Below are 27,553 nucleotides of genomic sequence, written 5' to 3'. Positions count from 1 at the left end.
ATTCAGGTGAGGCCTGGAGTTTTCTTGGAATTACAACTGATCTTCGGACTACAGAGATCCGGTCCCCTGGAGAAAATGGCAGCTCTAGAGGGTGGGGGCTATGGCATCACATTCCTACCAAACCCTCTGCCTTCCCCAAACTCTCCCATTCCCAGGCTCTGCCCCACACCTCCGGGTATTTCTCAGCCTGGAGATGTCAACCATGTAGGTTACCCTGAAGTAGACCCCTCCAAACACACACAAGAGTCCAAATCTGTATATCTGCTTGCTTGAGTTGTTGCTGGTTAGCAGGATAGTTACTACACTGGTTCCATTCCTATCTCACTGACCCGTTCCAGAAGGTAGTGTTGGGGGGGGGGTCAGTTGATTGGATCTATACTTTTTATGTAGTGGGGTTATCTCTTTCTATTCGACACCTACACGAAACTGATGAGAAAAGTTGTCCAGAGATTTAAATTAAGCTTCAACAGAATGCACAATTCTATTTCTCCCTTGTCAGAGTGCCAAGTGTGGCAGTGGATGTTCCAGACAAGTGCCTCTATGTAGCTCAGTCTGGAAAAGATGGAAATGCAGTTAGTAGGTTCTATACCAAATCAGAGATTGAGGAGTCCGTGGTAAACAGAGATGCTTGGAACCTACGCACTCTGCTGCCTTTACTGATATTCAGAATTTGTTGCTGAAGATAGCCACCTCTTTCTTCCCTTGAGGGTATCCCCACATCAAGCCCCACAACCAATGCTCCCTCTAAGCTGTGGAGCCTTGTGAGCAAAAAATCTACTTTGTGAGCTACCGGCATTAACGTTGTGAGTGAGCGATTTGCCTGCTGCATAAATTAGTTTGCTCTGGAGCCATCCTTCCTGAGCTAAGACAAAAATGTGTGAGCCGGAGGCTAAGAAACGGTGAGCTAGCCCTCACTAACTCAGCTTAGAGGGAACACTGCCCGCAACCCTTTCTGTTGTTTCTGTGACAGTCCATTAGCTGTGAAATTGCTCAGTTTCAGCCAATGCTTATGATCCACCAGGACAATGACTGGCACATGTCAATAGTGTCATATGGAGGCATTTCCAACAGTTATGCCTGTAATACCCACCCCATTCCAGGGAGAACATATCCTCCAACTGCAGGGCACAAAACAAACTGTTAGCTGCTGACACCCATCAGTGCAAGCCAGGCCTCCTCTCCCACTGCTTCAGATAAGGAATAAAGAGGCCGTTGCCTGGCGCAAATGCTTCCAGGACTCTCTTATCACATTCAGACTTTCTCTGCTACTTTCTGTCTTTTTTTATTTGAGGCTGATGAAACATTGAAACAGAAGGAAAGATATTAATGCTGGCTGGACTTTTTTTTTTTAATGCCATACAATGGCTTCCAAGTACCCTCCAAGTCTCCGGATTCATCTCCCAGCTCTGATCCTGGTGTATGAAACCTGTTTCATCCTCATTTTTTATTTTTTCGTTTTGTATGACCGTGAAAGAGACCTTGATATCTACCCAGGTAAGTCTGCAGATGCATTTTTATGGGTGCCCCAGCCTCAATTAACTTCAATTGGTAGTTTAATTCAGTTTAATTAACAGGAAATGTAGGTCAATCAGCTCAGGCTTTAGTGGGTAGTGTTCCCTCTAAACTGGGGAGTCCTGTGAGCAAAAATTCTTCTTTGTGAGCTACTGGCATTAACGTTGTGAGCGAGCAATTTGGCTACTGCATAAATTAGTTTGCTCTGGAGCCATCCTTCCTGAGCGAAGACAAAGATGTGTGAGCTGGAGGCTAAAAAACTGTGAGCTAGCTCACACTAACTCAGCTTAGAGGGAACACTGGTGGGTACTAGTATTTCATGGAGGATCAGTCTACAAGCCGGAGGACTTTCATGATAGGGAACTCTGGCTTGTCATTATCTTGAAGTTATCTCAAGTCCTTCAGTGTCTCAAGAAGGCATCCATTGGGAGTTGCTGGCTATATGCACAGTCACTGAATTTTAATTCCTCAAGTAGTAGGTAAATAATTGATCAACTGACATCTTCCATTGTGCCATTCTTATACAAAGATGATGTAGACATTGGGCTGGAACCTATCAGCTTTTCTAATGGTGACAAAGGGAGAAAGCCCCCTCCCCCCATTTGGCCACCCAGAAGGCTGTGGTGGAGATCACAGGACTCACATGGACAAAAGCTATATAGGACAGGAGCTGCAGTGAGGAGGAGAATTTGGCAAGATCTGAGTGGGAAAGCTGGTAGGATTCAAACACCAAGACTGCCTTGTTGAGGGATTTTTCAGTAGTGGGGAAATCAAGAAGTGTTTCCCCACTGGGGAAATAACAGCTCCTCGGGTTGTTCTATGAGCAAATAAGCTATACTGAGCAGGCAGCAGGAACAGAACAGGCAGTTCGAAGCTATTATTGCTTTCCCCCCTACCTCCACCCCAGCTGTGTTGGTGGGGTAGAGCAATCTTTAACTCATTCACAGCATTGGAGAACCAACATCAGGCATTGGGCCACCCATGCATGGCTCAGGGCAGCAGCCTCACAGATAGATGGGGACCAGGGAGGAAATGCACCATGCGATCCTAAGCAGAGTTACATTCTTCTAAGCGCACTGATTTCAATAGATTTGGAAGGGTGTAACTCTTCCTAGGGTTGCCATGTCCCCCATGGCCACCGGCGAGGGATGTGGAGATAGGATTCCCAGATCCAGGTTGGGAAACTCCTGGAGACTTGGGGATGGAGCCTGGGGAAGACAGGGACCTCAGTGGGGTTCAATGCCACAGAGTCCACCCTCCAAAGCATCCATTTTCTCCAAGGGATCTGATCTCTATAGTCTGGAAATGACCTGTAATTCCAGGGGATCACCAAGTCCCACCTGGAGGCTGGCATCCCTAGGATCCCACTAAACTGTGCCAAGGTTGCGGTGAGTCTGCATAGCTTCCCATCACGGGGTTAGAAGGCCCAAGTTCTTTGCTGAAGCAAAGCAGGTTTAGGTCTGGTTGATGCCTGGGTGGGAACCCGACAGTTTTTTTTTTGTTTGTTTTTAATGGGCAACTGGGAACAAAACGTGAAGTTCCAAAATGTGCAGCTGAAACACAAAAACAAAAAAAGTCTTGTGCATTTGTATCAACAAATCCCTAGTTCTCAAGAGTCTCTCCTGACTTCTAGATGATGTGGGATGCAACTTGAAGCAACAAAACGTACACACATAGACACACAAGGAAAACGAACAGGTAGCTTGTAGGGGCGTGAACTATACTCAACTATCACTAGTGCAGTTATAGTGTTTCTTTTCCACCTTTTTAAAGCCCTGAACCCCACAGAGGCTGCCTCAAGTTCTAGGATAAAAGAAACAGGGGGAGGGGGAGATAAAAACAGAGAATCTAAATTAATAGGGTGGGGTTTGGGGTTGTTTTTTTTTTTGTTGCATTTTTGCATTTTTGTGTGTACGTGCTCATGCCTGGAAGTCATGGAGACCTCTGGTGACTCCTACTGGGGCAAGGAGGACATTCAGAGAAGTGGCTTGATAGCCTGCCTCTGCCTCCCAGCCCTGGTGTTCTCTGGAGGTCTCCCATCCAAGTACTTGCCAGCTTCTGAAATCTGATGAGATCGGGCTTGCCTGGGCTATCCAGGTCAGGGCTAAATTAACAGTATTTTGAACAACACCATTCTTCCCTTCCTAGCCATTTTTCTCCTGGATGACCCGAGTAACACATTCCCTGCCATGTCCTACTAAGAAAGGAACACCACATTATTTTCAGCAATATTGCGCTGCCTAGAACTGACCTGGCTTCTGCAGCTTGTTTGCAAAGGAGCTCTTCCACCAAAGCAGAACTGGCTGGATGTGATAATGGCCCGCTTATCAGTGGTGCAGTTGGAACATCTGCCCTGTGCTGGTTTTTAAACCAGCTCTGCACAAAATCTCCCAAGCCTCTTTGGCCGGCTTTGCCATGCAACTGGTGCAAAGGCATGTTGTGGTGGTTAACAGTGTCAGTCCAGGATCCGGAAGACCCAAACTTGAATCCCCCCCCCTCTGCTATGGGAGTTTGCTGGGTGACCTTGGGGCAGTCATTCTCTCTCTGCCATAACCGACCTTGCAGGGTTGTTGAGGGGATAAAGTGGAAGAGGGGAGGATGGTGCTGTAAGTTGCTTTGGGGAGATAGGAAGGATAAAAACATGAAAAACAAACTGTGGTGCGCAAGGGAAGACCTGGAGTAGGGAGGCTAGCAGTTCCCCTAGTAGCCAAAGGTCACTGTTCCCATAGGATGCTCATACAATGCCCCTGCTGTTTCTTGTTTCCTCACATGCAGTTGGTCCCCACTAGTGTGAGATTTGCAGCTTGATCTTAACTGCACTGACTAAGAAGTAGGCCCCCTTTTATTTTCAAGCCACTCTTTCTGTTTGATGTAGTGGTTAAGTGTGCGGACTCTAATCTGGGAGAACCGGGTTTGATTCCCCACCCCTCCACTTGCACCTGGCTGGATGACCTTGGGCAAGCCGTGATTCTGATAAGAGCTGTTCTTGAAAAAGAGCAGTTTCTGTCAAGAGCTCTCTCAGCCCCACCTACTTCACAGGGTGTCTGTTGTGGGGAGGGGAAGGGAAAGGAGTTTGTAAGCCGCTCTGAGACACCTTTGGGTAGTGAAGGGCGGGGTAGAAATCCAATCTCCTCCTCCTCCTAGTACATTTTGTCCTTCAAGGAGCTCAGAATGCTATGAATATACCTCTTCCCATTACCATTTTATCCTCATGACAACCCCATATGAGGTAGATAGGAGAGCAACTGGATCAAGGTCACCCTGTGATTGGCATGGCAGAGTGGGGATTCGAATCCAGGTCTCCCAGGACTTAGTCCAGTGCTCTTAATCACTGCACTTAATCGCTAGCTGTCTCAGTGGCACTTATTGGGCAAAAAGTTGGCATACATATTTTGTAAAATAATATATCATGATCTCTATTTCTGAATGTTGAGACTTTTCAGGGAGCAGTGTCACCAAGTTTAGCTTCATTTGGATGAGAGAGCATTAGTGGTGTATATGGTACCCTTGAAATATTGAGCATAAACAAACAGGCACTCCCCAGTAGGCACCAAACTCCCAGTGATAGAGGAGGAGAGGGAGAGACCCCATGCTGCTTTACCTTAAGTCAACTTAGACCTCCAAAATGCTCAGCTCTCTTATTTCATTTTGTTGATCAAAAGATGGTGAAGGTTGCCAGCCTCCATGTAGGCCTAGAGATCTCCTGAAATTACAACTGATCTCCAGATCACAGAAATCAGTTATCCTGGAGAAAATAGATATTTTACAGGGTGGACTGTATGGCATTATACCCTGCTAATGTTCCTCTCCTATCTAAACCCCACCATCCCCAGTCCAGACTTTACTCTGAAATCTCCAGGAATTTCTGGACCCAAAGTTGGCTATCTTAGGATGGACATTAAGGAGGAGATGACCCCTAATAAACCCCAGCTGGTGGGCGTGCAGCAACTACCCCACTGGGACATGTACTGTGGGACTAGAGCAAATGTCCTTCCTTATCCAAAGGGTGCTGTATGATATTGCCCACAGCAAACATCATCTACAGAGTTGTTCGTATTAGCAGTAAGTTGCCCCTTGATGCTGCCCCGTCGACCTTGTATCCAAAATGACTTTAATCTCTGCCACACAGCATTTCAAGATGTCAGCGTCATGGTGTGTTTTGGTTTCGGCTTCTTTCTGGCTTTCTTGAGAAGATACAGCTTCAGCAGCACTGGATTTGGCCTTCTTCTCACTGCCCTGGGAGTGCAGTGGGCTGTGATCATGGACGGATTCCTGTTTCATTTCTCACATGGGAAAGTGAAGATCAGTCTTCAAAGGTAGTTGATGTGGTTGGGAGTGCCTTGTAAAAACTGCGAGCAGATGTCTGATTAGGGTGCCTCCAGTCATTCTCCAAGTAGTCTTCCTCCATCCTAAGAAATCTTCCTCTAACTTTAGAGAAAGAACTACTTAAGTTGGAGGAAGGCTCCTTAGATTGGAGGAAAGCCGTAAACTTGAGCCAAAAGGAAAGCAGAGGTATTAGAGTGACCAGGTATATCCCCTGCTCCTTGCTGGCACTCCAAACGCCAGCAGGGGAGAAATTGGGAGTGTTACCCAAATAAGTCTACATGAATCACAGCTGCAATGTGCAAAGTTGTCCCATTGCTAGAATGGAACAAACACATTTATTTTGAGTACTTCTGCCTGGGATCGTAACCTGCATATACCAAGGTCTAAATTCAGATCAACACTGGGGGGGAAACAAGGGGGGGGGAAGACTCTTGTACAGAAGAGGGTTTTATTTAAAAACAAATTGATATAAGCAATACGGTAGAGCAGGGCTTTTTTGGTAGAAAAAGCCCAGCAGAAACTCATTAGCATAATAGGCCACACCCAACAGCAGAAATTCATTTGCTTATTAGGACACACCCCTGACAGCACAGCTCATTAGCATACTAGGCCACACACCCCATGTTCACAGAAGTGTGGTCATCCAGCCACGCCCACCTTTTGCTTCTTATTCTGTTTACCTTGTTTGTTGTCAAAACGGAGGGCTTTTTTGTAGCAGGAACTCCTTTGCATGTTAGGCCACACACCCCTAATGTAGCCAGTCCTAATGAGTTTCTGCTGTTGGGTGTGGCGTATTATGCTAATGAGTTCCTGCTGGGTGTGGCCAACTCGGGAGCCAGCCGGAACTCCGTTCCTGTGCGTTCCTGCCCAAAAATAGCCCTGCGGTAGAGCAAAAAATAACATTACAAAAAGGAAAAACACAAAACCTTTTCTCTAGTAAAACTGCCTACCTACTGAGGATTAAAAGGAAAAGGGGAGGAAAGAGCAGGGGTCGTTTCGTAGAAAAAGAGCTAGGGGAACTCATTAGCATAACTCATTAGCATATGCCACACCCTCTGACATCACCGGAAGTGTGTCATAAGGCCTGGCGGTGGACCTGCAAGGCCGGCGGGAGTGCGAGGAAGCCCCGCCAAGGCCCTCCCTAGCCCCAGGCAGGCAGGGGTGGGGAGAGGCGGGGAGGAAGTAACTTACCCTCCCTCTTCTCCTGCCTCCTCCTGGCTGAATGAGGGCCGGAAGCGGGGCGGCCGGAAGCAGGGGGCGGGGCTTCGTCGTGTGCCCTGTCTCCCTGCACCTCCCCCGCATTCCCCCCCAAATCGACCTCTGGAAAGAGACACAGCAGCCTGCTCTTGGAGAAAAGGGAAGGGGTTGTCCTCAGCAGCAAGGAAGCAGCATCTAGAGCTGAAACTGACCAGGCCAGGGAAGGAGATGTGGGGACAGGTCCTTGAAGGAGAGAAACAAGAGGCCAACCGTGAGGCTGGGGTAACAGGATGACTCTCCTTTGGGGAGAAAAGCAAAGTAGAAATATCTACATAAATAAATAGATAATAAGTCTGTGGAAACTGCAAACATTAGTACATAGGGAAAGTGAAGGACAGACAGGCAATGGAATGAAGTACAGCAAGATCTGCAGTGTTTAGCAAACAGAAAGGCAAATTGCATGATTTCAGCTTACTTCAGATCCCCCCCCCCATGACTGGCAGCCAATGACATGGATCAAGGGAGAGGCAATTCAAAACAGAACAATGACATTTCCCTCGTTTTCACTGATAAGGGAGAAAGAGGAGCAGACTTCTGTTTTCGGCAGCAACCACACATGATGTCCTGGTCTGCTTTCAGCCTCCAACTGATTCACCCTTGTTCTCTGGGGTACAATGTGCCACCCGAGGAGAGGACAAGGAGGGAACAAAACTCATGCACCAAGCCAGGCGGGATGCACTTAACTCAGAAAACAGGGCAGCTTGTTGAAGAAAGTGAGTCAAACAGTGCTGGAAAGACAAGTCCTTTCTCTCTCTCCTGCCTGACCTGCAAAACAATCCCTTCCAGGTTACAAATCAATGTTGTTGTTTTTTCTTTCCCTGTTGCTTCTCCCTGAAAGCATCTTAACAGCCATTATGAGCATCCCCACAGTGTTGATTTCGGCTGGAGCTGTGCTTGGGAAAGCCAACCCAATCCAATTGATCTTCATGGCTATGATGGAGGTGACCATTTTTACCACTAACCGATGGATTGCTGTGGGTATTCTGCAGGTATGGTAGCCCTCATTGCTACAAAGACATGCCATAGACAAAAAGGGATTCAGCCTCAACTTTTAGAGGACTTTACATCTGGGGAGTTATGTACTGAAAGCTGGGCTGCTCTGTTTTCACTTTCCCTTGGTCTCTAACAAGGTTGTGTTGGCAGGACAGTATAGCTCAGGCCACCCTATATGGGATGCTGGAAATCTGCGCATGGAACTCAGAATTTGGTCCTTTAAAAAAGGTCATTTGGTGAGAGGCATAATATTAAGGTTGCCAGCCCTTCACTAACAACAGGTAGGAGATGGAGGGGGCAAAGACTTGTGCCAGAACTATGGCTTGCCCAAGGTCATCCAGGAGCTGCAAATGGAGGAGTGGGGAATCAAACCCGGTTCTCCCAGATTAGAGCCCGTACACTTAACCACTACATCAAACTGGAGGGTAGTGGGCAGTGCTTAAATACCCACAGAAACAATTCTACATTAGAAAGGATTAGCAATTTATCAGTGGATGAGAACAAAGAATCACGGCAAAACTACTTTTGGCAGCTGTGGGGCAACAAGTGTGCTGGAAGCGGTCTGAATGCCGATTCACGTAAAAACAAACGCAGGAGCAAGAGAAAGCCCAGAAACAAAGTGAAAGTGACAGCAGGAGTGAATGCAGAATGGAAGAATAGGATGCGCTCAGAGACCGAGGCAAAATATGGGTGCAGAGAGGGCCAAAATATGAAGTTAACCTTAAAGGTTCGACTGCTCGGATTCTCCAGAGTAACCTGTTAGTTTAGAAAGGGCCATTCTTGGGACTTAACATCACATTATACTTTCCCTGAACACAATCAAACGTGTTCCTGGTGTTCTGCACTGGGAACTCAGATCTCAGGCATCCATGGGACAAATTTGGATTGGTACCACAGTGCATACAGAGAGGGTGCTTATGCCTCTGCCCCACTGTTTTCATGATAAAAAAACAGCCTGGGGGAGGCTTAGAGTTTTGCCCAAATACCAGAGTATTCCATCCCATGTTGCTGGCGACATGCTGACATCACTTAAGTGTGTACCAGAAGAGATACCACTGCATCACTGGCCTAGGCCTCCCCCTGCCACCAGTAAGTCCCTCCACCAGTTAGGAAGTTCCCCCTGCCCCCGGGCGGGGGGCAGGGGGGGGTCTGGCAGTCCTACATGACACCAATCCAAATCAGGTGCTGTACATCTGGGAATTGAGTTCCCAGTGGGAAATTGACTGTTGTGTCAATGAGCACAATTGGAGGACCATATTGCAAAATTCTGTTCAGTGATAAACTCTCTGCAAATAGAAAACAGACTCAAGCAGGCAAAGAAAGGTGAACCTTTCTTCCGGCCATGCTTGTTTTCATGTGCTGGCTTTGGTCCTGAGATGCTGGGAATGGTGGGGCAAGGGTAGGGGACACTTAGGGGATAACTTCAGTACATGAACAATGGACATGGAGGGGGTTGCAGGAATCAAGCAGAGAGTGTGAGGGATGAGTTAATTACCTCTCCTATAATTACTACCAGAGGTATTCTCTTCCCCCATTCATTCACTCTATCTCCAGTCCTGGCTATGAATAGGGCTGCCAGCTTCCAGGTGGGTCAAACGTAGAAAAACACCTTGTTAGAACAAAAAACACAATACTATTATGCTACTATATCTTCATATATTGATATAAATAATATACTTTAATACAGTAGAGACCCTAGTGCAGTGATGGCGAACCTTTTAGAGACCGAGTGCCCAAACTGCGATCCAAAACCCACTTATTTATCGCAAAGTGCCAACACGGCAATTTAACCTGAATACTGAGGTTTTACTTTAGGAAAAACAACTCATACATTCACTTAAGATGATCCAAACAAAGTAAGGAAAGCAATCCCAAATGCTTTCATTTACTTATTTGGCAGAGAATTCGACACTTTAATGATGGTCTGGGCCAGGCTGGGGCGATGGCACGCGTGCCTACAGAGAGGGCTTTGAGTGCCACCTCTGGCACCCGTGCCATAGGTTCGCCACCACTGCCCTAGCGTATCTTATTCATAATATTACAAAACCTAAAGAACATTATATATCTAGTAGAAAAGTCCACAGCTTCAAAGACAGGTTTCAGTGCTGTAGACTATCTTGCTTCTGATGAGAGATGCAGCAGTCGTCAGTGATGAAAGATGCAGCAGGCTGTTATGCTTTCCAAAAAGAGATATAGCAAGCATCAAAGCGACATGCCTCCTAGGCAAAAATTGTGTGTTTCGAGAGAGTCTTCTTTAGGCAAAATTATTTTTCCTGGAACTAAATTACTAACACAATATACTATTATTACACAGTAACCAGGTAAAAAGAGAGCTGGCTTGCTGTACTCACCCAAAGCTCACAATGCTACAATGCACAAGTCAACAATCCCACAGAGGGCTTCTCCGGTTCTCCATAGGAACACCCAGAAAGACCACTCTAATAAAGCACAGCTGACGTGATGATCCCAAAAGAATGAAAGGAACAGTACTTAGAACATCTCTCAGAGTTAACACCCATAACCAGAGATCATTTCGGGGGGGAATGCGGGGGATCGCAGTTCCCTCGGGTGAGGTACGGGGGGCGGGGCACATGACGAAGCCCCGCCCCCTGCTTCTGGCCGCCCTGCTTTTAGCCCTCATTCAACCAGGAGGAGGCAGGAGAAGAGGGAGGGTAAGTTGCTTCCTCCCTGCCTCTCCCCACCCCTGCCTGCCTGGGGCCAGGGAGGGCCTTCGCGGGGCTTCCTTGCACTCCCGCCGGCCTTGCAGGTCCACCGCCAGGCCCCTCATGGGGCTCGGCAGTGGAGCTGCAAGGCCGGTGGCGGCGGCCGGGACCGTTCGGGGCGGGGTGTGTGGCCTTATGACACACTTCCGGTGATGTCAGGGGGTGTGGCCTTATGACACACTTCCGGTGATGTCAGGGGGTGTGGCATATGCTAATGAGTTATGCTAATGAGTTCCCCTAGCTCTTTTTCTACGAAACGACCCCTGCCCATAACTATGATTAAACTAATTGCTTGGATTCTAAACCAGATTGTAAAATAACAGTGCTGTGGACTTTTCTACTAGATGTATAATGTTCTTTAGGTTTTGTAGTATTATGAATAAGATACACTCGGGTCTCTACTGTATTCAAGTATATAATTTATATCAATATAGGAAGATATAGTAGCATCATAGTATTGTGTTTTTTGTTCTAACACGGTGTTTTTCTACGTTTGCTCAACCTTGCCGTGTTTCCCCGTGTGTTTGTTGAACTGCAAGGTGGGGCCTGGAGATCTCCTGGAATTACGACTGATTTTGAGACCGTAGAGTTCATTTCCCCAGGAGAAAATGGCTGCTTTGGTGGGTGGACTAGAGTTGCCAGGTCCCCCCCGCAGCCATAGGCAGGGGATGGGGGGGCCCTGGTGGACTGTGAGGTGTTCTATTCCACGGAGTCCCTCCCCTCCCCAGACTCCACCCCCAAGATCCCCAGGTATTTCCCAACCCAGAGTTGGCAGTCCTTAGCGATGAATGAAATGAGGACTTTCTCTACTGATGGCAGGTGCCAAACCACTTAAGCATGATGTACGTCCACGTGTTTGGAACTTACTTTGGGCTGATGATAGCCTGGTGGCTGTATCATCCCTCCCTGAGCCAGAAAGCGGAGAAGGAGAACACAAAGCCGGTCTCTCGTTTGTTTGCAATGCTAGGTAAGTTCCACAGAATTTTTTTGAGGGGGGGGGGAGCTGTTTTCTTTTTGTAATGCGTCGTTTTGATTTCCTTAAAATGTATGACCCCTTCCAACTATTTGTTTGTGTTATTTAGGTTGTTTTCCATTGTTTCTGGTTTTAAAGGTGAAAAGTACGCAGACGGAGAGCGATTTCAGCAAAGCGTACTTTATATGATCAGGAACAAGACGACGTTGGCCGGCTCGCAGGCCGGCTTATATTCCCCGAGAAACCGCCACCCAAAACACACCCCTACTTCCCTATAGGTTATTTACAGTAGCCAAGAGTCCCATAGGCTCTCGGCCGGGAACCTAGCCCCCTGATTGGAGCGGGCTAGGATCCGCATAGTCCATTGTCTCTTGGAGCGAAGCTCTGCGTTTGTCTCTGGACTTGTCTGGACTGGATACATTACAAAAGGGGAACTTATCATCCTCCAACTCAGCTGCAGTGAAATTCTTAGAGGCGAGCTCTTTCCTCACCCCAGGGATGCTCCTTGTCAAATCTAGCCGGGATGCCTAAGTGGAGCTTCCCTGTTTAGAGGCAGTACACCTCAGAATGCAAGTTGCCAAGATACAGCGACTGTGGGGATACTTGACTCTTGGTGCTTCAGTTTCTAAGCTTTCCAGGATATCCTGTTACTCTCTGTCCCATTCACTACCAAGCTGTTCTGATCGCTGAGCATGTCAAAATCACACCAAGCCAGGGGTGATCTTCAGTGCTGGTTCAGGAACCTCCCTGTGGAGAGCTGCTCAGGGGTTAGCACAAGCTAGGGTGGAAAACTATTAAAACCACCGGGGGCTAGAGTTCTTATAGAGAGCCGAGAATTCCCCACCTTCCTGTAACTGGATCTGGGTCCCCAGTCCTGCAAAGTTCTGAGGCGTGGTGGTCTTCTTCTGTAGCAGACTGGAGAGAGGCCTCTGCTGCTAGGCACATGCTCTTTTCCCTGGGGAAACCTCAGGGGAGAGAGTGGCAGAGCAGCCCTTTTGCATGCAGAAGGTCCCAGTTTCAATCCTGGGCATATCCAGTGGAAAGGATCAGGTAGCTGGTGATGTGAGAGACCTCCACCTGAGACCCTGGGACAGTAGGGTTGCCAGCTCTGGGTTGGGAAATACCTGAAGACTTTGAGGGTGGAGCCTGGTTTGGGGGATGAGAGGGACCTCAGCAGGGTACCATGCCATAGAGTCCACCCCCCTCAAGCAGCCATTTTCTCCAGGGGAACTGATCTCTGTAGTCTGGAGATCAACTGTAATAGCAGGAGAGCTCCAGGTGCCACCTGGAGGTTGGAAACTTTATTGGGCAGCAGCTGCCAGTCTGAGTAGACAATATTGGCTTTGATGGACTGATGGTCTGATTCATTTATAAGGTAGCTTCATGTGTCTGTTTGGGGCCCAGGTGCTGGCTCTGGCTCTCCTCCTATTCGATGAGTCCTGGGGGAGACTTTGGGGATGCTGGAGATGGATGGTCCACTTGAGGTTCCTGGGCTGCTTGTCCCACTGACTCCTGAGTGGGAGCCTGCTGCGGTAGTGAAGGCTCTTGGGGTCCTCCATGGAGGCTCTTGCGGTACAGAGAGCCCTGGGTGTTTGGGAAGCTTCTCAGACCTGCCCCTTGAGGAGTCTTCCTCTTCCTCCAAGGAGTCCTCCATCCAGGTCAAAGTGGGATCAGGGCAGAACCTGACAGCCACTGGGAATATTTTTTCTAGGATCGGTTGGTATTGATGGTTCTTAATGTTGTTTTTTTTTATATTTTCACATTCTTTTAAACTGCTTTGATTGTAAAAGCATCCCAGAAATTGAGTAAATAAATAAATAAGAAACCAAGGAATGAATCTTGTGGATCCATTCTGCATCGGTGATACTTTGCCCCAGGGCAAGAACCCCTTCTGTAACTCTGGCTTCTTGTGCCAGAGGAAGGTTCCTTGGGCAGTGTGTGTATTGGGGGGGGAATGCTGCCATTATTGGAACAGATCCACAGGATCCAACCCCAAGAGGCCATTCACGGTGCCAGTCTAAAGACAGTCATACCCTTCAAAGTCCACTGAAGTCAAAGGGATTAGAAAGGGGTAACTCTGCCTAGGATCACATCATGATTCCCTGTTGTTTTCTGTACCAGCTTGCTAACTGTCAAGAGTTTGCAACCGAAAGTGATGTTAACTTTGGTTCATGCCTGGGGCATGCCATGGTGTGATGGACCAGAGGAACAAAACAGCCCAGATGTACTCATCTGGAAGTGGTTTTTTAAAAAAAGCAAGGAGAAGAGAGATTCATGGTTTGATTCCTTCTAGTGTGTGCAGGGGTCATTTCGTAGAAAAAGAGCTAGGGGGACTCATTAGCATAACTCATTAGCATATGCCACACCCCCTGACATCCCCGGAAGTGTGTCCTCCCCACAGCCGGCGGCGACCTCCAGCAGGCACCAGCAGGGAGCTCCAGGCCCCTCCCTTCCGCACCTCACCCGGGGGGATGGCGTCCCCCCGCGTCCCCCCCCAAAATGACCCCTGCGTGTGTGTTTAAAATGCTAAAGAGAAGGCACAGGTGGCCCTTGTTCAGACTAGAGGCATGTTGGGGAGTGGAGAGGAAGAATTGGCTTAGCTCAGAGAGCCAGTGTGGTGTAGCAGTTGGCGTGTCAGACTAGAATAAGGGAGATACAGCTGTGAATCCTACCATGGAAACTCATTGGATGACCTTGGGCCAGTCATACACTTCCAGGCTAACCTACCTCACAGGGTTGTTGATGCACAGATAAAGTGAAGAAGGGGAGAACAATGTTGTCAGCTGTGTGAATATCTACATAAATAAACCCTTTTCCTCTGTGTGGTTGAAAAGTATGCGGACGGAGAGTGATTCATCAGACTAGAGGCATGTTGGGGAGTGGAGAGGAAGAACTGGCTTAGCTCAGAGAGCCAGTGTGGTGTAGCAGTTGGTGTGTCAGACTAGAATAAGGGAGATACAGCTGTGAATCCTGCCATGGAAACTCATTGGATGACCTTGGGCCAGTCATACACTTCCAGGCTAACCTACCTCACAGGGTTGTTGATGCACAGATAAAGTGAAGAAGGGGAGAACAATGTTGTCAGCTGTCTGGGAGGGGGACCAGGTGTGAATATCTAAATAAATAAACCCTTTTCCTCTGTGTGGTGATGTCAGTTAAAATAACCCCCAGGCGCTGTTATTAGTTTTCCTCCTCAGACTCTTTCTTCCCCGCTCCACCCTCAGTTCCTGATCCAAATGGGCCCCTTGTGCATATCTAGCCTGACCCTCCATCAGGGCAGAAGGACAAAGGAAGGAAGAAGAGTATCAGGAGTGTTTCCAGGAGCAACAGCAGAGTGGTTTGCTCTTTGCGCAGGCTCTTCTGGCCAGAGTCCTGCTTACCTCACATGTCTGCAATAAATTACAAGCCATTGATACCTGTGGTTTCTTTGCAAGGGTAATATTGCTGAGGAAGATATAGTTACACACTCCCTTGATGCATGTTGCTGTTGGGTGACACTGAGGCACTATCTGTGTGTGTGTAGAGAGAGGCCTGGCTCACCTCTGGCATGTGGGAAAACCACACAAGACCAAGGGAAACATGGGGAAGAGAGAATGAACAGGGATCCATGCAAATAATAGGATCCTCGCCTGTATCCACCCTAGGCTTTCCAGGCTCAAGGTGGGGCTTAGAATGCCCTCAGAATTTACGAGTAATGTCCCAGTGACAGAGACCAATTTCCCCAGAGGAAATGGCAGTTTCGGAGGGCAGGCTGTATGGTATACTGTGGAATCTAGGAGAAACAGAAGTCCTAGACTGCCACCATCAGGTTCCTGATGAGCTCCTTCTCCTGAGACTCTGTCCTCAAGACACCCCTCCCCAGTTGCCAGTAATTTCCCAAACCAGAGTTGGCAACTCTATTTAATGCATTTGATGGTGAGGGGAGGTAGCTATTTCCACTGATTCTGCCCTCCCTCCCACTGCACCCCACTGAGCCCTGTGAAGTTTTGCCTGGTCAGCAAAGCAGTGCCTCCTATCTGTTATGCAGGAATAGAGAGCAGGGAGCCAGGATTATACAATCTCCACCTCAGTTTGGAACAGCTCCGGCCCCAGCATATTTTGCACCCTAGGCGAGGATTCCTTCTGGCACCCCCCCATGCGCCCCCCGTCAGAGCCAGCAGGGGTGCTTTTGGCGGGGAGTGGGTGCAGTTTGGTGCCCCTAAGGGCCAGGGCACTCTAGGCAAACGCCTAGTTCGCCTAGTGAGCGAGCCGGCCCTGGTTTGGAATAATGAAGTCTGTTGTGTGACCCATGCCCTGAGAAGAGTGTATTCTCAATCCTGTTCATCCTGGACCAAAGACAAATCTGAAGATGGACTGGGGCTTTTTTTGTTTGTCAAGAAAGCCCCCCCCCCAAACAAGCTGGACGAATCATACTAATGTTCTTGCTCTGCCAAATTCAGCCGGCTACTAATACTGATTTTTGACTAGCAAAATGCCATTCATTGAGAGGGATAGGATGACTGATGTGTATTGTTCAGGGATTGGAGCCCCAGGGTGTAGTGGGGTGCAGTGGCTTGAATCGAAAACCTCAGGGCTGTATCTAAAGATGCCCTTCTGCAGACAGGTCATCTGTGGATCCAGCCTGAGGTTTTGGATCAAGCCCAGAGTGTCTCCATGCATTTTGCAAAACAAAACCAAGCTGGCAATTCTATCATTGCATTACCAATATCTGTCAAGAGACTGTTTTACCTACCAGCCTGTTGTCTTTTCAGAAACATTAGCTCAGGTATGAAAGCTACAAAAATAATACCAATTTCTCTCTCTGAGAACATGAGGTCATGCAGCCTACAGTTTCAGAGAATAAGATAAGGAGAGATGGGAACAGACACAGGTGCCAGTGAAGTAGGGCTGCCAACCTCCAGGTGGTAGCTGGAGATCTCCTGGGATTACAACTAATCTCCAGGTGACAGAGATCAGTTCACCTGGAGAAGATGGCTGCTTTGGAAGGTGGACTCTATGGCATTATACCCCATTGATGTCCCTCGCCTCCCCAAACCCTGCACTCCTCTGGCTGCACCCCCAAAATCTCCAGGTATTTCCCAACCCCAGAGCTGGCAACCCCATGGTGAAGTCATTGGGCCTAGAGGTTTCAAGGCCAAGAACCTGGGGAGGGAGTTTCGCCTAACTGGTGTTAGCATGTTACCCTGGGGTTGTGAGGAGTCATACTGAAAAAGATGCCTTGCTTAATTGGGCCCTGTACAGCTGCAGAGTACATGGTCTCATGCTGGCAACACACCTGATTGGCTAGGACCCCTGTTAGCAACATGCTTGATTGGTTAAGGTTATCCGTTTAGCAACACATTTGATCGGTCAACTAGAATCATGCCAATTTAGGGTATTTGGCATAAAAAAAGATCTTTCATTCTGTTCTGTGCCCTTTGTCTGGATTACATCTGCCTTTGAGTCACTTCTTGATTCTAGACCAGGTGGACCTTGCTGCCCAGAACACCTGCCTTGGACTTTGAAACTTTGTTGATCAGGTAACATCTGGACGTAGAGAACCAAGGCTTGTAAAAGTGCTTCGTTTCGATATTTAGCTTTTATTACTGTCTCCTTCCTGTTCAGTGCTCTTATATTGTATAACTCTGCATAACCCTTTGGGTTTTGGGGCTTCAGTCTGAATCCAATGCTTTGGCCCTATTGGCTACAACTACCCAAGTAATTAATTTTGGAACTTGCAAGCATCCCACCTTGCAGGGCTGACTTTTTGATCTTAGACTTGGGAGGGCTAGAGACTCTGTCCCTTCGTCTCTGGCTGATGGGTTAGTTAAGAAGACTGGTGTTAGCACGTTACCCTGGGGTTGTGAGGAGTCATACTCCAGCACTTTGTGGCTTTGTTCTTGACCAGCCTGTCACTCTTAAATAAAAGAGCTTTAGACAATATCATCTGAAGTATTGGCTATACTACATCTTCTACAGATTTGGAGAGTGCAACGCTAACACACACCTACACACCCACAGCCAGCAACAAATTTTGCAACAAACATCTTTCAATGTTTTTTTAGCCTGCACTTCCTATGAGGATCTCTGAGTCTTATCCATGTTTTCCCTAACTTTATTTTGTTCTCAAAACAACCTTGTGAGGTAGATTAAGCAGAGAGAGAATGATGGGTCTAAGGTTTCACAGTAAGCAGGGTCTCCCACATCCTAGCCTAGCATTCAGACTGCTACGTTACAAAAGTGAATTTGCTTGCACAGTTAATGGAGTTTCAGGGTGCAGGATTTTAGCATGGGAACGGCAGCTTCTTGGTGGCTGATCCATGATGATGACTTTGTGCACAGTGGGTTATCTAAGTGAAGAGTGCTGCCGAAGGAAGACTTTGAATAGTTTGAAGGCTGCGCACAGTGGGTTATCTAAGTGAAGGAAGACTTTGAATAGTTTGAAGGCTTGCAAGGGCACTAATGATCACCATTCATCTTGGGGTGGGGGATCTCTCCAGGTACTCTCTTTCTCTGGATGTTCTGGCCCAGCTTCAATTCAGTCCTGATTGATGTGGGGCACAAAAGTGTCACCATCTACAACACCTATTTTGCAATCGCTTCAAGCACTGTTGCTGCCTTTGCGCTTTCGGTGGCTACCAACAAAGATGGAAAGTTCAGCATGGTGAGTGAAAACGCTTCAGAAGGAAGATGCTTGCTTTTAAAATGCTTCACATTACATTTTAAGGCATATTTAGTCCTCCCATTTACCTGCCTGGGTTGGGGCCATCTCAATCTCAATTTCCTGCCCTTGAGGAATTGAGGAGTAGGGGGGGGGATGGCCTCCACACAGTGACTCTCTAGGGGGTGAATATCATAGAGGCTAGGGGAGGCAGCCTAGGTTGCCACCCGGAAATGACATCACATTGTCCCCAACCTCTACCCTCCACAAGCACTGCCCCCCTATATCTCCTGCTATTTGCCAAGGCAGTGTTGGGAACCCTTGGTGTACCTGTGGAGAGTATCTAATAGTAAATGTGTGGGCCATGTACACAGACAAGGAAGAAGTATCTATGTACTTGGGGAACTCCCTCCAGATATGTTGAAAAATACATCTTCGTAAGTTAACTAAAAAAGAGAATCCACTCCTAAAATAAAGTTGTGTGAAGACTGAGCATGTCCCAGGAGGTGCACAATGCTGACAGCGGGTGAGAGCCAGGAACAAAACAGGTGCAAGAGAGTCCATCGGTCTGCAAAAATATAAATTGTGCACACATTGCACCTGCAATTAATTTGTGTCAGGGCCAATGCTCCCTCTAAGCTCTGGAGTCTTGTGAGCAAACACTCTACTTTGTGAGCACCTGGCATTAAAGTTGTGAGAGCGATTTGGCTGCTGCATAAATTAGCTTGCTCTAGAGCCATCCTCCCTGAGCTAAGACAAAAATGTGTGAGCTGGAGGCTAAAAAACTGTGAGCTAGCTCACACTAACTCAGCTTAGAGGGAACACTGGTCAGGGCCATTGGCCGCTTAAGCCCCTGAAAGTTTATAGAATTTGTGTGTGTGTGTGTGTGTGTGTGTAGAGATTTGAGTTGGAGTCAGGGGAATGTCCCAGTAGTGTATCCCCAAACCCACCCCCATGAAGCAATTCCTCAGAGGCTCCTAACCTGGGCTCAGCTACCTGTGTTCAAGAGGGTTGCCAACCTCTAGATGGGGCCTGGAGATCTCCCAGAATTATAATTGATCTCCAGACAACAGATATTAGTTCCCCTGGAGAAAATGGCTGCTTTGGAGATGGATGCTATGGTATGATACACCACTAAGTTCCTGCCCTCCCCAAAACCTTCCTTCCCTCAACTCCACCCCCAAATCTCCAGGAATTTCCCAACCCAGAGCTGGCCCTGCAGTGTTCCCTCTAAGCTGAGTTAGTGTGAGCTAGCTCACAATTTATTAGCCTCCAGCTTACACATTTTCCTCTTAGCTCAGGAAGGATGGCTCCAGAGCAAACTCATTTATGCAGCAGCCAAATGGCTCACTCACAAGTTTAATGCCAGTAGCTCACAGAGTAGAACGTTTGCTCACAAGACTCCACAGCTTAGAGGCAAGGGTGTAGACTTTCCAATTTCCCGGGGGGGGCTGGGGCTGGGCCAGAGGCATTGCTTTGCTAGGAGCAAGGGTGGCTCCCGGGGGAGGCTGAGCACTTTCCTGAAAATTTCGGCGGGGGCTGAAGCCCCGCCGCCCCCACGAAGATTACGCCTATGCTTAGAGGGAACATTGGACACAGCTAAGAGGTTCTAACGGGGGTTACTGAAGCTTGTAAGCTGGGCCACTGCTGATCTCCCTGCCACAAAAAGCTGCACCAGCTAATGTCTATACATCAGTAGGCTACCATACAGTGTTGACGGCCAACTTGTATTTCTTCTTCTGTTTGTTCCAAAGGCCCAAATCCACAATGCTACACTGGCTGGTGGTGTCGCTATTGGCTTTTCGGCTTCCAGCATCCAACAGCCTTGGATCGCAATGACTTTGGGCCTGCTGGCTGGGTCCATCTCCATACTGGGATCTGTCTTTTTGCAGGTAACCTATCACAAAGTTCAAGCAGTCCAGTTCAGGGAACGTAGGAACTACGAGCACTAGATTCCTGGATTCTTTTGCTGATAGGAGGCAATATGTTACAGACCAGGGCACTGGCTCTGCCTTACTGGGCAGAGAAAGCAAAGACTGACGAAGAATGGAATGGAACCATCCCCAAAGGCAAAATTGGGGGGCCCTCCAGAGGTGTCCTCCAACTTCCAGGAATCCCAAGAGACTGGGCCAGTTCTTTGACCTGGGAGGTGCCTTACCAAGAAGACTTCAAGCAGAACAATCAGACGCAAGCATTTTATCCCTGCAACCCAGCCGAAAAGTCCCTCCTCTGGCATCCTATTGGCTGGGACTCCAGAATTTACAGCTACTCTGAGCGCCTAAACAAGTCACACGAATCTCCGCCCCTGTTGACAAAAGAGCCCGCCCTAAATTCAAGAGACCATTCCTCTTAATTACATATTCCCTTAAAAGGGTCTCTGACAGTTAGCACACACTAACATGTTCCAGGTGTTACCACAAGCTTTGCACTATGCAGGTTGAACAAAATGGCAATTTCTAGTTTCGGCTAGAATTTTCCTGTCTTAAAGCTTAAGCTGTAAACAAAGCTCCTATTGTTAAACTATTTCTTAGCAACATAAACCGTAGTCTAGTTTCGGGTAGGCTAGATTTCCTGTTCGACTGCCTTGTTCTATGTAAGCTGAGCACTATGCTAGCAGGGCAGAAAACCATGATTTCTATATCTTAGCTTCTAGAAAACTATCTCTGCTGCCTGCGTTAAGTGTAACTTCTTATCTATCATGCAAAAGCTACATTCCCTATTCCATGTTTCTCTCAGAGGTAACTCAACAGCATCTGAACTCCCACCCTAAAACCTCTCCTCAAATGACTTCTCAGGTCCCATGAGGCCCAGAGACATTCCAGCCCCATCAGAGCGCTTGCTACCATTTATTATTTTATTTATTTATTTTATACTCCGCCCTCCCCGCCGGAGCAGGCTCAGGGCAGCTTACATAAAATGCAGCAGCTAAAACAACAGTATAAATAATAGCTTAAAAGTTTTAAAACAACCATTTAAGTGGTGATGGCGAAAGCAGGGTAGCATCAACATACTGGTAAATGCAGTCGATAACTGAGTTTAAAGTTGGCAAAGCTCAGGCTGTCGGTGGTGGTATTGGGCACAGAGCCTTGATGTATTGGGTGCGGTTCCTTAACTAAAGGCCTGGTGGAAGAGCTCCGTCTTGCAGGCCCTGCAGAACTGTAAAAGGTCCCGCAGGGCCCTGAGGTCTTCCGGGAGCTCGTTCCATGAACAGGTGGGGCTCCTTAAGTGCCAGCAGTCTATTCCAGAGGTGGGGTTGACTTCTCTCCTGGAAGGTGTACTTAAAAGGCTCAGTTGCTCTTCAATGGGGACGGGACCACCCCACCCCACCCCACCCTTCCCCCCTTGTTTTGTTGAATCTAGTGTCAGTGTTCTTCTGCCTTGACACTTTCTCCCCACTCCTGCCACCAGAATCTTCCTGGAAACAAAGTGTCAGCTGAAGAGGTCCTTTTTGGCCTAGTTCCCTTTTAGGACCTGAGTGCCACATTCAGACTGCGGGACTGACCTCTGGGCTACACTAAGGAGTGTTCAGGCTTTCTCTTTGCCATTCCTGTTACAGCAAAAGCAGGCCATTAAGCATAATTCAAATGGTATTGTTAAATTTTACAGGACGTACGTGGCAATTTTGACCATTTTGAAAAATTTGTTGTCGTTCTACTAGTTATTTGGGATGAAGAATGGGAGTTATGCAGAGAACACATACTCCCCCTCTTCCGAAGTCTTGTCTCTCTACCTGCTTAATGCTCAGAAACCAATCGCCTACATACTTTTAAGCATATACTTGTGGCCAGGGGTCATTTCGTAGAAAAAGAGGTGCAGGAGCTCATTAGCATAACTTATTTGCATATGCCACACCCCCTGACATCACCAGAAGTGTGTCAGGAGGCAACACCCACCACTCAGGCTCCACTGGACTGTTTTGAATTGCTAGCTATTGGGGGGGGGGAGGAAGGAACGTGCATATCTGTCCTTGCAGAGGAGGGAGAGCTTGTACCTGAATAAAACTTGGTCTTAAAGGTGCCACTGGACTATTTTGGACCGGGGGGCTGGGGGGAGCTCTGCAACTTACCTGGCTGCTTCTTGCTCTGACTGAGGGCTGCTGGGAGCAGGGGGTGGGGCTTGTTGCAGTGCCCGCCTCCTGGGCTCTTTACTGCCGGAGCTCCGCTCCTGTGCGCTCCTGCAGGAAATGACCCCTGCTTGTGGCAATAAGGGCTAGAAAAAGGTCCTTAAAAATTAAAGCTGAGGCTGTCTGGAAAGCATATTTTGCTCCCAAATGTCTCTATAATTCTGCATCTGTGTGGTATACACACATTCCTGTTTCCAGCAGACCAGGTCCCATTAAACAGATCGTCTTTGACCTGCAATTTAAACATGTAATTCAGTGTCTTTTTTTTCTGTCTCTTTAAAATGTCCCTTCCAACTCCAGAAATGCTTGAATACTTCTCTGAGGATCCATGATACCTGCGGAGTCCATACCACATTTGGCTTGCCCAGCTTGTTTGGTGGGATAGCCCACATCATTCTTACCTTAGCAGACCACTGGGGATCCAGCAACCAGTCTCAGTAAGTTGAACCCCAATACGTTTCCCTGGGCCGGATTTAGACTTGCTGAGGCCCTAAGAGCTATACAAAACCCAGAGGCCCCCTACTGTTTTAAATCACATCAGCTGGTCTCAGAAAAATTTAAAATATATACGCCTTTTTAATATTTGAAATCATTTTTTATATTGTGTTTTTATTCGAGGCCCCAGCAGATTGCGAGGCCCTAAGCTGTAGCTTATTTAGCTTATGCGTAAATCCAGCACTGATGTTCCCGCAGGCCCGGCCAAATCTAGCATCTCACATGCAAGGCCCCGGAGTCACATCTCCTCCCCATTTTGGAACAGCAACAAATTATTTACACTTTGCTGGTCTGTGAACTTTTGTTTTTCTAAATTTGCAGCTGGGGTTACATGGCTTTGATGGAACTTGGTGCCCTCTCTCTGAGCATTGTCCTAAGTCTTGTAGCTGGTCTTGTTACAGGTTTGTATCATCCTGATTTTCCGTGGAGTACAAACAAGCAATTGAAGATGTAGGACTGGACGGGTGTGTGTGTGGAGTCCATAATAGAGAGATTTAGGTGGAAACCATTGGTATATTGGTGATGAAGGAGAACGATTGGCTTTGATAAGGTCAACCAAAGACAAGCTGTAGAGAAAGTAGATTCCATGGATTTTTCAGCAGCCCCAGGCAACTATTAACACCTAGTCATGATTAGTGCCCTTCCCCTCCCCTGGTGTACAGAGAACCTATGCTTTAAATTGCCAAGTTAAGCCCCTGGAGACACTATCAAAACCCTCTCATCACCCAAAAAAGCAGAGAAACTGGAAAACTGTCTTACTTATGGCTTTGGCTGATGGACCCCGTAAGTAAGGGAAGCTCAGAGCAATATGAGTGTCTGGGAAGATACCCTAAGCTAAGAAAGCCTAGCCCTCTTCTACTCATGGCTTTACATCCTGGTCTGCAGTCAATCCGTAACCACATGATGGTTAAACCAGATGACTGCAGGAAGCTAATATGTCTTAATAAGGCCTTACTATCAACTATGATTTTCAGAATTTCAGGCCTCTGTAAGTATTACTGAAGTTATTTGAGTATTGAAGCAAAATGGTCTTTTTCTAAAAAACAAACGGTTAAGTGTTCCAATATAATTAAAGCTATTTGTGTAAACTGCTTGCATTTCCTCCCCAAAATATTTTCTTTTAAACCCAGGTTTCTTGTTAGTTTCTAAATTATGGAAAGCATCCCATGTAACGAAGTACTTCGACGATCAAGCTTATTGGGAGGTAAGATTGGACTGCATGCTAGCTTTGTAGCATTGTGCAGCTCAGGAAGCACAAGCTACCATTTCAATCCACAGCCTTTCCTGCAAATTCAGGGTGGATACCTCCAGGAAACAGGCACTATCGGCCAACCACCATACTCTTGGGGGTAGCAAAGAAATGCAGTCCAAGGGGGAGAAAGGAGCTTATGGACCTAGATGAGAGGGAAACGGGCATTTTTCAATATAGACTAAACTGATTTAAGAGACATTCCCTCTTTGAAGGGACTTTCAGGAATGGCAAAGAAAGATTTGTGTCCAGTAGCATGTTAAAGACCCACAACATTTCCAGGATATTTATTTATTTATTAAGATTTATACCCCGCCCTCCCCGCAGAGCGGGCTCAGGGCGGCTTACAAGGGGCAAAGCCCATATAAAACAGATAAAAGCAATAAAACAATCATGACAGTTAATAAAATTATACTCAGTTTAACAAGATGGTCTCCAGATGGTTCTGGAGTTATAGCTCCCTTGTAAGATACTGTATCTTTACAAAGGGAGCTCTGACTGTTGAAAGCTTATACCCTGGAAATCTTGTTGGTTTTTAAGGTGCTACTGGATTTGAATCTTACTCTTCTACTGCAAGCTAACATGCCTACCCATGTTGTTAGGAATGGCAGAGTTTTGCTATCTCTGGCAAAGAATTATTATCAAATGACAAACCCCGGGGTTTCCTTTGCAGGGGGAGGCCATATAGCTAAAGTAGTTTGAAACAGACATAAGTGCAGTTCATCTGTATATTGCGCCATGTTACTTGGGCTCTTTTGTAGCAGGAACTCCTTTGCATATTAGGCGACACACCCCTAATGTAGCCAATCCTCCAAGAGTTTACAGTAGCCCCTGGAAGAAGAGCTCTGTAAGCTCTTGGAGGATTGGCTACATTAGGGGTGTGTCGCCTAATATGCAAAGGAGTTCCTGCTACAAAAAGAGCCCTGAGTCTGTTTTCCCCCTTTTATTGTGTTCTTAACCTCTTTGGTTTATCACAGCCTCTGTCTAAACCACTTAGCTGCTTCTGAAGATCTACTCAGGAAAACTTTTATTCTTTTAATACCTATCAATGTTATTGTACAGACAAGATCTGTGTATTTTGGGTGTGTTCTACATTGATTAACTCTTGGGGGGGCTATTTGAAACATGGTGACATGGGTAACTTTGGAAAATCTCCCTCCCTTTATCCATAGGCCAGGTAACAAAGGCTGCTCCAAAATCAGTTTTGAGACTGCAGTCCTACGTATACCCATCTGAAGGCAAGCCCCACTGAATCCAGTGGGTCTTATTTCTCAGTAAACATGCTAAGGATTGAGCTACATTAATCAGTTATAAAAACCCACTAAGCTGATTTGAAATATGAAAAAATCATACACTAAGACTGTATGAGTACTGAAGGCTTGGAATTAGGCAGCTTAAATTGAAGGTTTGACTCAGCCATGAATTCACCGGGATTGCATTAGCAAAGTCTCCACTATTGACTGTTGCTCTTCCTCGTTAAAATGGAAGACATCCCTTGCAGACTTGATACAAGGATGGGTAGGGACTGAATTGCATTTTTGATTATGCAAAGTGTGATATAGGCGCCAGGGGAGGGGGCTAAGATTCTCCACCTGAAAATCACAAATTCTTCAGATTGCCACATTAATGGAACAAACACACAAGAACTATGTTTGTCTCCATCACTTAGATCACAAGACCTTTAATAATAGTCCTGTTCATATCAAGATGGAATGCTTAAGAATGTGGTATGAACAGTGAAGGTCTATAAAGACTGAGAGTTTTAAAGTGTTGAACATGGCTATGAAGTTAAAGATATTTACCCCCACCATAGGTTCTCTCATCTCACCAATATTCTTTCATTTCCAGTTCCCGCACTTAGCCATAGGATACTGAATACAGACATCCAAACTGCTGCAAACCAGACGCTGGAGAGAGTAACTTTCTGTTACTGTGAGACTGTGTGGAATATCATTATGAGACTTAACAGCTGCTTCTTTTGAAACCTCTAGCACTTCTGTGTTAAACTTTTCTCATTAAATATTTGTTTGCAATGCTAAATGAACTACATTATTTATATTCCTCTTTTCTCCCCAATGGGGACCCAAACTGGGTTACAACATTCTCTCTTTGTTCATTTTTATCCTTACAACCACTCTGCAAGGTAGGTTTGGCTCACAGTGTGTGATTGGGACAAAGTCACCTAGAAAACTTCAGTGGCAGAGTGAGGATTTGAAACTGTGCCAGATCCTAGACAGACGTTCTAACTACTCTAGTTTCACTGCTCCTTAAGAATGCTACCATTCATATTAACACTTCATTAGGACATCTTTGAAGACAGGATTTTGATGAAGGGCTGCTGGGGCTGCAGAGTCAGCATTCTGAACTTCAATTTCACACACATACAAGTTTATATTTCATGCTGTGTATGACTACTAGGGATGGGCACGAACCGGCTCACAAACCAATATTCAGGTTGAGCATGGGCCAGTTTGGAGCTCAGGAACTGATATTTGGGGAAGGCACCTTCCCTGAACATTTACCGGACTTTTGGCTGGTTCAGTTCGGTGCCAGCCATTTAAACCTAACAGCTGAGCAGCATGGGGTATGCTGGTCAGCTGTTAGGTTTAAATGGCTGGCTGGCAGCCATGTAACCCTTCGGTTTTGTCCCCCCCCCTTCAAAGGGGAGTGAAACCAAAGGGGTTAATGGCTTGCAATTATTTAAACCTAATGGGCGGAGTGGGTCTGCCAGTCAGCTGAGCGGCGGACCTGCTCAGTGGTTAGGTTTAAATGGCTTGCAGCCATTTAACCCTCCCGGCTGTGGCAAGCTGTGGCCAGGAGAAAGGGGGAAAGGAAGTTCTTTCCTGGGCGATCCCCCCCCCTTTTCCTGGCCCCGGCAAGCTGCAACCTGGAGAAAGGAGGAACTGAACTTGCTGGACCAGCTCAGTTCAGGGGGGACCCTTTTGGCTTGGTTTGGGGTTCGGTTCATGGGCCACTCTTTTTAGGTTCATGCCCATCCCTAATTACTACAGCTCTCACCATGAGCTTGGCATGCCCTAAAACATACCTTACCCTGTGGTTGCCCATTTACAAGGAGTACTGGCAGTACTGACCTTCAATCTGACCCCCCCCCCGAGGTTCTAAGGTTGTGTCCCCCTCACCAATACAGTGTGAAAAATGTGATGTTGGCAAGACAAACACTCTCATCTGTGAGACTTTGCATATTAAAAAATAGAAATTATACTCTGAAAACACATCACATACAGAATCAGGCTATGTTGTC

General features: G+C 47.1%; 1 protein-coding gene across 1 annotated transcript; it reads left to right on the top strand.

Moving 5' to 3' along the window:
* Positions 1 to 1,166: 1,166 nt before the first annotated feature.
* LOC107110819 (RH-like protein) lies at positions 1,167 to 26,254 on the top strand. Its single transcript, XM_015411644.1, has 10 exons — positions 1,167 to 1,494; positions 5,642 to 5,828; positions 7,934 to 8,084; positions 11,631 to 11,778; positions 18,264 to 18,427; positions 20,179 to 20,316; positions 22,848 to 22,984; positions 23,364 to 23,443; positions 24,173 to 24,246; positions 26,140 to 26,254. The coding sequence occupies exons 1-10, from the start codon at positions 1,362 to 1,364 to the stop codon at positions 26,164 to 26,166; spliced, it is 1,239 nt and encodes a 412-aa protein (XP_015267130.1). The 5' UTR covers positions 1,167 to 1,361; the 3' UTR covers positions 26,167 to 26,254.
* Positions 26,255 to 27,553: the final 1,299 nt, after the last annotated feature.

The sequence above is a fragment of the Gekko japonicus genome, unplaced genomic scaffold (genome assembly GCF_001447785.1).
Source record: "Gekko japonicus isolate JY-2015 unplaced genomic scaffold, Gekko_japonicus_V1.1 scaffold62, whole genome shotgun sequence".
NCBI classification, from domain to species: Eukaryota; Metazoa; Chordata; class Lepidosauria; order Squamata; family Gekkonidae; genus Gekko; species Gekko japonicus.
Note: the sequence above shows the minus strand (reverse complement) of the source record. Positions and strands in the feature narration are given on the sequence as shown.

Excerpts from the sequence above, each read along its gene's own strand:
- LOC107110819 (XM_015411644.1), top strand. The coding sequence starts at position 1,362 with ATGGCTTCCAAGTACCCTCCAAGTCTCCGGATTCATCTCCCAGCTCTG. Across the intron at positions 22,985-23,363 it reads GGATCCAGCAACCAGTCTCA|CTGGGGTTACATGGCTTTGA; the intron begins GTAAGTTGAACC and ends CTAAATTTGCAG. Across the intron at positions 24,247-26,139 it reads ACGATCAAGCTTATTGGGAG|TTCCCGCACTTAGCCATAGG; the intron begins GTAAGATTGGAC and ends TTTCATTTCCAG.